At 46.9% G+C, this 12111-nt stretch overlaps 1 protein-coding gene across 3 annotated transcripts in view; it reads right to left on the bottom strand.

Annotated features, from left to right (window-relative positions):
- Window positions 1-194: 194 nt before the first annotated feature.
- The window catches only part of LOC103131872 (nuclear factor 1 A-type-like), a 34111-nt gene continuing 22194 nt past the window's right edge, over window positions 195-12111 (bottom strand). For all 3 annotated transcript variants that reach the window (XM_016666970.1, XM_016666971.1, XM_016666969.1), the window contains one exon: window positions 195-395. In XM_016666970.1, coding sequence (XP_016522456.1) covers window positions 214-395 — 182 coding nt within the window. In that variant the 3' untranslated portion in view covers window positions 195-213. The remainder of the gene's footprint in view (window positions 396-12111) is intronic.

Here is a 12111-nt window from a genome sequence, read left to right on the forward strand (position 1 = left end):
TGGGCGGGGCTATGAGTGATGGTGGGCGGGGCTATGAGTGGCGGTGGGCGGGGCTATGAGTGATGGTGGGCGGGGCTATTAGCAGGCTGCAGGCTGAATAACGATTCCCAGCTGTCGGCTCAAGAGTTTGTCTGAGAACATGTAACGGAGCTGCATTCAAGGACCAACACACACACAGATAAACCAGAAGGATTTCTTCACACATAGCTCTGCTCAGGAATATGTGAGATCAGAAGAGTCAAACTCAGCCTGGCTCGCAAGTGTGTGTGTGTGTGTGTGTGTGTGTGTGTGTGTGTGTGTGTGTGTGTGTGTGTGTGTGTGTATCTCACCGTTCTCTGGCTGTTCCTTGATGTCTGATTCGCTGGCGTGGTTGGGGCTTTCTGATTGGCTGGTTTCTGGAGAGAAAACAGAAAAACTACGTTGAGGAAGGAGAGCTGGAAAACACACTCAGTGAGAGGCACGGTGAGTTCACTGACAGCTGGGATGTTAGAGTTCTCTGACTCTTGAAAGCAGCAGCAGAACCTGGTCTGGTCCACTGAGGAAGACGGACCTGAACCAAAACCAGAACCAGAACCACAAGTGTCCCCTGTAGGATAAATCAGTTAGGGTTAGGTTTGTCCTCCAGTTTTTCTTTTCCTCCTGAGATGATTTAAGGGCTTCCGGTCCATCGATCAGCTGCAGCAGAACCTGGGAGAGGCGGGAGGGAGGGTCTCCTCAGGGGGAATCAGCTGACTGAAACTTTTCCTCTTTCCTTCCCATTTGATCCCAGTTGTCTCTGAACTCATCATGTAATTCTAGCTACCTGCCACCAGGCTGTGCTGTGCTTTGACTAGACCCCCCCCACCCCCCAGGGGGACAGGGGGCAGCATTCATCAGGCCTGTTAGCATGCGGCTCACCATGTCATCCTGCTTCAGCTGCTTAAAACAAAGAGCATCAGCCTGAAACCATGGCAACTGGAGGGAGGGGGAGGGGGCTCTACCCCTAGCACCCACCCCCATCTGCCCCCATTCATCAGTTAGCAGGTTAATTAAATATGCTAATGAAGCGTGGGAGCAGACAGCCTGCCTACAGGGGCTGGACCATTTGCAGAACCAGAATCAGAACTTGGAACGGGATCCAAAACCAGAACCAGAACAGGACCAGGACCGGATCTTTGGCTGTCCGGATCGGTTAGAACATGTGGCATGTAGCATCATCCCTGTCCTGTGTTCCCAGCAGTATTCCTGACTTTCTCTGTAGTTCTTGTCGTTGCAGCAGAACTTGTTCTGACCCACTCATTCTGGGAAATCTGCTACCTGGGTCAGAAGTAGATATGCAGAACCCAAACAATGCTGGTTTGGATGAAAAGTCTCCATGTGGAAACATTCGATCTCGGCAGTTACGGATCCACAGACGATCCAGAACTGCCGGATCCAGGAGGAATTTCTCACTGGTTCTGCTGTGTGGGTTTGGGTCACTTGGTTCCATTCAGGAATAGAACCTGAGGCCAGAACAGGCAGCGGGAATACCGAGCTTCAGAACCAGAGGGAGCTGAGTCAGACCAGTTGTGAACGGAGAGGGAGGATGATCATCTTGTTTTAATATTCTGTTCTGTTTTTCCTCCAAAACCAAAACCAAAGGAGCTCCAGTAGACCCGGTTCGTCTCCAGCAGAACCAGCTGCTGGTTCTACGGATGTTCGTCATTTACTGGGTTCTGCTGACGATCCAGCAGGGTCCACACTTGGGCTCTGATCATTTGGGTCAGCCTCAGCTGCTGATCTGGACTCCTCTGGTTTTCTGCAGGATCTGAACTCGTATATCTATGTGAAGAAGGAAAAATTAGATCAGTGTTAGTTTCGATCTGACAAACGCTCTGAAACTGACGACTCTCACTGAATCTATCAGAGCGTTGTAAGATTGAAACAAAACAAATCTAATTATTGTCCCTTCACATAGATATACACGCTCAAATCTGTCTTGCTGCTCTCAACTTGCCGTGTAGGTTTCACCTCTAAATTACACGAACACGGTTCTGGACCCAGTCTGGTGTGCATACACAGTGAACCCGCACCTGCAGGGTTCTGATGGCAGCGCAGCAGAACCACGGCTCGCCTCCATCTCTACACCAGCAGCAGCCATCTTGCCCCCCAAGGGGGCGTGGCCTATTTGGGTTTCAGTCTCTTCATGTTTGAACAGAATTGAGAGAAACAGACGTTTGCTGGACGAAGAAACGTCCAACGCTGCCAAGGAGACGCTGCCAACTGGAACACACACACCAACACACACATCGTCAGAGACATCTTCATGTTTTCCGTCTCAGACACACTTTAACGTTTTCTGTCACAGTAACACCCTGCTCCACCTCGCTGATGGAGTGTGTATGCTCTGTCTGTGTGTGTGTGCGTGTGTCTGGCAGCCATCTTAAAGCTTTGGCAACCATTTTGGAGCTTCTGTCTGTTTGCTTTGAGTTGCTGCCACTCGCTACTGTCTGCCAGAACAAAAGAGCTTCTGCCGTTAACAGCCGGTCTCACGAACACACACACACACACACACACACACTCACACAAGCAGACATATACACACACACGCTGAGTGTGTTCACCAACAAGTTCTCCAAACCTTCTAGCCCAGTTAAAGTTCTACGGCTTCTCTACTGATGTGAACTAAAACCAGTGACTGTGATTGACCTCTGACCTTTGCTTCACTGGATTGGGACCACTGACACAAACGCCCAGTTTTGTAGAATCCAGAAGTGGCAGCCATACTTTTAGTTTTTATCATGTACCGTATTTTCAGCACTTTAAGGCGCACCTAAAAACCTTCAATTTCCTCAAAAGCCAACAGTGCGCCTTATATATGGACCAATATTGAGCCACAACAGGTCTAGCAACTACGGTAAGCAGCCGCCGACTTCATTTTCGCCCGTAGAAGAAGAAGCGCATGGTGCATGCTGGGATAGTTGTCAGAATGCTGGTTTGTTATAAAGTTTGACTGACCCATCTACCTACCGACCGTCTATAATCAGGTCGTCTGCAGGTCGTTTAGCACCACGTTCTCCACCAACATGCTGTGTGCGAACGGAGAAGGGAGACCATCGTCCGGCCACGACCCGGCCCCAGAAGGCTCTCCTTGCCGACCGGAGTCGGACTGTTTTGTTGACATTTCCTTTAGTGCAGCTCCATCTAGTGGATGCATAACGTAACTCCAGCCTCTACTGCAGCGTCTATTCTATGCGCCTTATATATGAACAAAGTTTTAAAATAGGCCATTCATTGAAGGTGCGCCTTATAGTGCAGAAAATATGGTAAATAAAAAGTGGACTGTCTCAGAACCACAACAGTTCTGGTTCTGAAGTGGCTTTAAGGTGGAGCCGCTCCAGAACCAGAACTAGGTTCAGATCCATCAGAACCAGAATCAGACTCAGGAACACCAGAGGAATGGTTCCTGGAGGTTTCAGTTTAACTGGACCTGGTTCTGAAATGATGAGACTCACTGTCTTGGTTCTTCAAACCTTCAGAATCAGAAGAGGAGGAAGAGGGTTCTACCCAAAACCCAGAGCGGTCCACATAGTTCGGTTCTGGTTCTGCTGGACCTTTGACTTCTAGTTACAAACAAAAAGACCAGACCCAGAAGATAAAGAACCATCGTTCTGCCTCAAACTCCCACAATGCCTTGCTTCACCTCCTCCGTCCAGCAGGAGCAGCAATGAGCTGCTCAGTTGCTGACAACTCAATGAGAAAAAAATGGCTTCCTGATCACTTCCTGAACTTCTGTCACTTCCTGTCCTTTACTTCCTTTCTTTCTCCCAGTTTGTTGCTCCAGTCCTTCTTCCCTCTGTTGTTCAGCTCATCCTCTTCCTCACCTGCAGGCTGATCGATACTTATCAGTTATTGATCACTGATAGATGCTGAATGTTCACAGCAGAGCACCAGCCAATCAGATCTCAAGGACGGATGAGACCTGCTCTGATTGGCTCTGGTGTTACAGACTTTCTTCTCTTTTTCCTCTCCGTCCCGACAGAACCGGAACCGGATGTCTGCGTCAGATAATACACACACACACACACACACACACACACACACAGTGGTGCTTTACCTACAGCCCTTCCACTATAGTCTGCTGCCAACTCTGATCCCATTAATCACAATGTGTGTGTGTGTGTGTGTGTGTGTGTGTGTGTGTGCGTGTGTGTGTGTGTAGTCCAGATGGATTGTGGTTCCCTCCAAAACAAGGAACAATCTTCAAAAGAGGTGCTCTTATTTTGAAGGGTCAGGACTTCTAACCTGGAACGGGCTTCTAAGCCCTCAGGACCATGCTGCCGCCACCAAGAGGGCGGGTAGACAGATCCCTGAGGACAAAGCAGTTCATGGACAGAACCAGAACAGAACCCGGGTCCAGATCCAGCAGCTCACCACCACTGAATCCGGTTGGCATGTTGGCATGGTCAAAGGTCAAAGGTTCCGGTACAGGTTTCTGTCGTTCCTGAACGCCTCGTTGCCCAGCTGGTATCACTGAGGCATGCTGGGAAAGAAGGGATGAAGAGGAGGATGAAGAATGCGACCTTCAGCGTCTGTGTGGAAGGCGTGGAGAAGGAAAGGTCAAAGGTCAAAGTGGGGGCAGAGATGAAGCTGGAGGATGAAGGAAAAAGAGTGATGAAGATGAGGAAGAGGAGGGTGAATCCCGTTCCCCCAGCAGAAAATCAAAGCGAGGAAGAGGAGCGCACACACACACACACTGAGCCCAGCTCATCCCAGTACAGACTCCCAGTCTCCCATCAAGGCTTCTAGCTGAGCAGAGAGGATCATGGGAGATCCTGGACAGGACAGAACCGGTCAGAACCGGTCAGAACTGGTCAGTATTCAGCAGCAATTCAGAGTCGGACAGTCAGTGAATGCACCGTGTACCTGGACTCATCATCATCATCATCGTCATCATCAATCTGATGAATCTGGAAAATGTCCAGCAGATTTTCTTCAGAACATCCAGAACCAGAACCCAATTATCTGGACTTGTCTTGCTGCAGGTTCAGTTCCTCCAGTGTCCAGCTGACGGCGCTGCTGCTGTTGTTATGGAAACAGCTGGTCAGGTGACCCGAAGCAGCTTAATCAGCTTCCTGTTTTTAGCACCAGCCGGTCCGATTGGGTCAGGAAGCAGAACCGGTAATCAGGTTAGAGGATTGGCTGCTAAGCAGGTCACCTGTAGGTTAGCTCCGCCCCTCCTCAGGTGGGACCTGAGCCCAACCCTAGCCCCTCTGACCTCTGGCTGACCTGTGACCTCCGAACAGTGGTGAAGAGTTGATGCTGCGGGATGTGCAGCAAGGGTCCCAAATGGCCTAGTCAAAGTCTGAAACAGCATAGCAGAAGACACAAACAGGATGAACACGGAACCAGTTCCAGAAAGTCAGCCAATGCAGACTGGACCCGCCCAGCCCGGTCCGGTCCAATCAGGTCGCAGCTCGTCAGCCGGCCATGGCAGCTGACTTCCTGTCTGCAGCGCATTATTGATCGGTCAGAGTGAGACCTCTCAGCTCGCCGGCGGTGCGGGACGTGTCATCCCCCCAGAACACTCGGGTCCGTTTGAGAGCATCCTGGCAGAACCGGCCGCGCCGGCCCTTTAATATCTATCTTCAGAGTTGACAATCTTTGGAGCAATTAAAGCGATCGATGCGTCCAGAGAGGAGAGAGCCTCTTATCCCAGTAATAGCTCTCACTAAATAATGAATACAGGCCACACACACACACACACACACACACACACACACACACCTCGCAGCGAGGCGCTGCATGGCTACACACACACCTCCTTGTGCTGCTCCTGATCCCTCCGATTTACAGATGCACCTGAACGCACCGCTGCTAACAGTTGACAGAAAACTACAGCTCCCAGCATGCCTTTCCTCTGCGACGCACCCTGGGTTCTGTTCTGCGCTGGGCCGGGTCGGAGGTCAAGCAGAGCAGAACATCATCTGCTTCGAGGAGAACCTGGAACCGCAGTGACAGGTAGGGGAGGGGCTCCTGAGATCTCCTTTCTGTGTGGCTGGACCCCCCCACCCACACACAGGGCTCCCCTCCTCTGACCCCCCACCCTCCAAAAAGTTTCTGCTGAAGACTGAAGGAATGCAGGAGAAGAAGAAGAGAGGTCCAGCAGCTGCACACACACACACACACACACACACACACGGCCAGCAGAGCGGTAGACATGATCCATCTGTAGCGGCGTTCCTCAGTGGGATGATCATTTTCCAGCAGAACTCGTCCCGACAAAGTCGGCATTATGTTCCTCTTCCTCCTCTTCATCTCCGTCTTCAACTGTGTGAAATAAGCAGTGTGTATGGTTGGGCAGGGATACAAATTACACTGCTGCTGATCTGAACCGCTCAGATAAGGTTAGCTTCAGGACAGAGGAAGAGGAGGAAGAGGAGGAAGAGGAGGAAGAGGCCTGCTGTGGTTTCCTTGTGGATGTTTTTAAGGTTGAAAATCAGGAGAAAGGATGACTGCCAAGTTCAACATGGCGGCCAAAATGTGTAATTTTCTCATTAAGCTAAGAGTTGTTAGGGATGAACACTTTTTAAAATGTTTCTCCTGTGAAGTCACCATTTTTATACCTACATGCTAATGAACTGAAGCCACATCACAAGATGTCAATAGTTAGCTAAACTAGCAAGAGTTTGGCTTTGCTTCTTAGTTAAGTAAAATTAGGTAAACCATTAGCAGGAGCTAACAAAAGTGACAGTGAAGCATCTTTAAACTGCAGCGACGTTAGGAAGAACCGGACCAGTTCTTCCAGATCCACTCAGGTTCTGAGTGGATCCGACCTGAGGGAACAGAACCGCAGCAGGACAGGTCACTGAGCAGACCGTTAAGAGCTCAGCGGTCCGGTCGGGTCCACAGAACATCCAGAATCGAATATCAGCTCTGGGTCTGGTTATGACAGAACCATTTATAGTCGGGCCGGCCGAGGGATGCTATCGTTTAAAAGGAATATGGAGGGGAATAATTTATGAAACCACACACACACAAACATACACAAACACACACACACTCTGAAACACACACACAGTCCCTCTGCAGTGCTGCTCTGTGAAGGGCAGACCTGAGATCAGCATTATGAGTGTGTGTGTGCGTGTGTGTGCTTCTGTATCTACAGCTCCTCCTGGAATACCAACAAGCGTGAGGTCGGTATCAGTGAACATGATCCGGCTCAGCAGGGACCAGAACCCAGAAACCCGATGGTTGGGCGGAGTCTGGATGCTGCTGACCAATCAGAGCGCAGGATGAAAAGGCGACATAAAAGAGAAAAGTCTGAAACGCAGTAAAGAGATCTGGTCCTGACTGTGTGAGGATCTGATTGTTCCGACCCGTTTCATCAGGACATTCTCAGAACTTTATGGTTCTGCGTTTAACAAAAGCAATGAGCCAACCAACCCGTTCGCTAACAGGATGCCTGGAAACCCTGGCTTCCTGTTCCCACCTTCCAAATGGACCGGCATGGGGCCATGTTCTGGTCCACTCCAGGTAACGGTGTGAGAAACTGAAGGGTCTTGAGGCGAGCTCCCTGAGGAACGCCACTAATATATAACCAACTGGCCGTCACCTGAACTCCACCAGGGAGGATGGAAGTCAATGAATAATAAATCAGAATAAACTAAATCAAATTAAATTGATAAGAATGATTTGATATTTAATGTCAATGTGTGTTAGAATAAAAACATTTCTTCGTTTTATCCCAGTTGGGGTAAATATGGACCATTTCTGTCTCTGTTAATTGGGCTGACAGAAAGAAATGATCACTTAGTCTGTTTTAGGTGCAGCTACGGCAAGCAGATTCACATTTAATCACAAAGTCTGTATCATTGATGCTGCCATGGATAAAACCATAGAAGAAGAGTCACATTATCTGACTGGGTTCACATCTTCATCACCACCATCATCATCTTCATCACCACTAAAGTTCCTTATTATGATCAGAACCCACAACATAGTATGTGACAGGAAAATGGTCCCCACAAGGAATTACAAACACACACGCGCGCGCACACACACACACACACACACACACATGAACCCTCAGAGTGAGAGGAGCTAAATGATGAGCGATCAGGGGCCTCTTGCATAAAATACTGTTTTCACACTAAAACTTGGCATAGGACAAATTTAGAAAAGTGCGGAGCACAAAAAAATTTTAATGTATGAAGCCGTGTGCACGTGGCTGCACATCGTTCCATTATAAATCCTGATTTATAATGGTCTGATTTATTTATGGTCCTCCTGTCACCTCCATAAATACGTATTAATGTAAATTAGAATAATAGTACCTGGAAGGCTGTTGCCACGTGAAGCAGTAACCATGGCAACGGCCTTGTTTATAGCAGTATAAGCATCTATAATAATAATAATTATATATTTTATTTAAAAGGTGCTTTCTCACAAAATAAAAATAATAATGAGGATTTTAAAGAAAAAGTAAACAGTAAAGCTGTCCGGGTCGGACCTGCTGCAGCAGAGCGTCCGGGTCGGACCTGCTGCTGCAGCAGAGCGTCCAGCCGGATTACAGACCAGAGAGGCTCTGAATGTGGACGTTTGTTCTGCAGACAGGAATCACCAAACCTGGTGGATCCATCTGCTGATCAGCCTGTTTTCTCTCCAGTCAGAATGAAATGAGCTTCAGATGCTTCCAGACGATGAGTTACATCTTTATGAGAAAAATTGAGGAAGTTATTATTTACATTGGAGTGAAGTTTTACCTTCCTTTAGTTTTATTTTATTTATTTTGTGTGTGTGTTAAGTTATTGTCTGAGGATAAATGTGGTTCAGTTTCATTGCTTAAACAATAAAATATTAAAATCATAAAAATCATCAGGTTTGATGTTCCTGGTCTAAATAACTGAATGTTGTCAGGTTTCAGTGTGTTTAGGTGAGTTTTGACGCTTTGTAGTTTGATATTGTGCACAGATAAAGTTTGCATTACATTTTCACTCATGGAAAATGTGTGTATATTTACGCAAACTTTGACACAAAGTTCATTTTCATACATGCTGACTTGTGCATAAAATATGGGACTTCACATTTTTATGTGCGTATGCCGCTTCAGACTTGAGGCCCCTGGACTGTCTGAGGAAGAGGAAGCGGCTCCACCAGAACCAGCAGGATCCCCACTCCTATGGCTTCTGCTGATCCGGTTCTGCTGAGAACTATTTTAGAAAGGAACATGAACTGGACCGGTTCTGGTCTGATCTCTGCTGCAGCTTGAAGAAGAGGAAGTGATGTCACAGCATTACTTCTGTTCCCATGGAAATGGAGCAGCTGGGCTAGGACGGATCGGAACCAGAACCGAGGGGAAATGGGGGTCCGCTGGGTTCGACCCAATTCATTCCCCAGCGAACTGGTCCGGTTCCATCCAGTCAGCAGCTCATCGCTCCTCGTTCAGCAGCTGTCAGCTCCAGAACCGCTCTGCTGCTTCTGGCCCCCCAGGATCGGGTCGCATTCAGACCGGCGCCGAGCCAACACCAGAACCCTGGAGTACAACCAGAACCGATGAAATCATCCACTGTTGACCCAGTTCACAGGACAAGATTCATCTGGACCTTCTGGCCTCTGACAGTTTCCAGTTTGTCCAAAGAACAGTTTGGGTCTGAAGAACCAACAGAACCAAACAGAACCAACAGAACAAATAGAACCAACAGAACCAAATTGAACCAAACAGAACCAATAGAACCCAACAGAACCGACAGAACCAAACAGAACCTCGTCCTCATCAGCTCATCAGTGCAAACCCTCCAGAACTGGCACCAGGACAGAAGAGAACCTGGTTCCTCCCCATGAAGCCGGTACCGGGCAGATTGGCCCAGAATCAAAACCTCAGGATGGTTTCGTGTTTGTGTCCACAGATGGTGTCTCCCTCCTGGACCCAGCAGAACCAACACTCAGCTGGTTCTGGACTGACCCGTTTTAAGAAGATAACTAACAATAAAAGAAATGTAAAATCCTAATAAATAGGAAGAGATAAAATAATGTATACGCCTCCAGTTCAGTTGCTTTAACTTCTTTTGTTGTTAATTTGTTTTTATTATTATCAACAAACAGTTCATTCGTCTGGAAGAAACAAACAAACTAAAAGTTAAAAAAATATCAGTTCTTTAATTTACGAATGGAAAAATGGAATAAAGAACCAGAACCAGAACCAGAACCAGACCCGGTTTGTTCCCGGCTCCTGCTCGCTACCATATGCAGCGTCTCCATGGCAACATCTGGACCAGCAGCTGGATACTCCGTATGTGTGTCAGTCTGCGTGTGTGTGCAGTTTTCTGGCTTCAGGCGACTCAGGGAAACCATCCGATTGCTTCAGGAGAGAAGTTCTGCTTTTAGCAGCGCAGCCACACTACATTACCCAGCATGCATCGCCATACAGCGCCCCCTCCTGGACCTGTGGCCACGGCGCTCAGCAGGAGGAGCCAGGGAGAGAAACTGGACCAGACTGAGCTTCAGAGCCAGGACCCAACCAGAATCTGACGGAAATAAAATGTGTTTGGAGGTCATGGGGTTGGGTCAGGGTGAAGGGGTTCCAGCCAAAATTTATTCCACACCACTAATCCAACTGGCAGAGCTGAAAAAAGTGAGGACCAGGAAAATTATCTCACTTTGTGGGTAAACGTGGTGAAAGTGACCATTTTTATTGAAAGAAAAAAAGATCAATACAAATGAAATTATATAATTGGACTTATTAAAATTAAACTAATATAAAAAGAGATTTAAATGTGTAGTTTTTAACTTGACAGTTTACAGAATAAATAAATGTTTTTTGTTCTTTTTAAAAGGCAGTTTAAGAGGCAAAAAACTGCAAAATCTGAAATAGTTTCAGTTAAAAAAATTCATCAAAATATGAAAATAGAAAAGAAATAGAAAAAATAACAAGATAGGAAAACAATAATAATATTAGCAGAGTTGTTCATAAAGAAAAAGTGGAACGAAAGTTTGTCGCCAAAATAAATCTGGTTCTCGTTTTTACAGGCTGGTCTGACCTGTAGATGTACATCTTTGTACTTTTATGCAACTGAGCACTTTGAATAGACTTCCACTCATTTTAGTCACTGTTTTTATTGCTCATTGCAACCTTAATCAGAACCTGACTAGTACTGCCGGTATAACTGCAGAAGAAGTGAAAACTGGAAAAATGTCCTCACTTCCACTAATGACCTCCAATTATCGGTAAATGTTGTGGAAGTGGTCCTCTAGATGCATTTCATACAAGTACACAAACACACACACACACACACACACACATACACACACACACATATTTGTCTGGCTATCTTTGTGGGGACTTTCCATTGACTTCTATTCATTTCTACAGCCTAAACCTGACCTTTACCCTTTTCCTAACCCCATCCATCACATACCTAACCCTAACCAACCAAAACTCAATTCATACCTTAGCCCTAAATCTGACCCCTGACCCAGAAACAGGCTCTGGTCCCCACGAGGAGCAATTGGTCCCCACAACGTAGTATATGTCAAGAAAATCTTCCCCACAAGGTATTACAAACAAACGCACACACACACAGAGCAGTCCACAAAAATTAGTGTTCATTAGTGTTTACTTTAGTGTATACTGAAAAAAAAGATTATCCATCCATCCATTTTCTGTACACCCTTGTCAGGAGGTGCTGGTGCCTATCTCTAGTTAACGTTCTGGGCGAGAGGCGGGGTCACCCTGGACAGGTCGCCAGTCTGTCACAGGGCAACAAAGAGACAGACAGGACAAACACACACTCACACCTAGGGAGAATTTAGAGAGACCAATTAACCTGACAGTCATGTTTTTGGACTGTGGGAGGAAGCTGGAGTACCTGGACAGAACCCATCATGCTCAGGGAAAACATGCAAACTCCATGCAGAAAGACCCCAGGCCAGGAATTGAGCCCAGAACCTTCTTGCTGGAAGGCAACAGCTCTACCAACTGCGCCACTGTGCAGCCCCAAAAAAGATTAATGTAAGTAAAAGGATTAATTAAAATTTAATTTAATAAAATTAAACTAATGTAAAATGAAAACTGAGTAAAATTAAAATATTTTGTTTTCAATTAAATACTTTACAAAATAAATCATATTTAAAACAGAAAAATCTTAAAATACT

The sequence above is a fragment of the Poecilia formosa genome, unplaced genomic scaffold, assembly GCF_000485575.1.
Source record: "Poecilia formosa unplaced genomic scaffold, Poecilia_formosa-5.1.2 Scaffold864, whole genome shotgun sequence".
Taxonomy (NCBI): Eukaryota; Metazoa; Chordata; class Actinopteri; order Cyprinodontiformes; family Poeciliidae; genus Poecilia; species Poecilia formosa.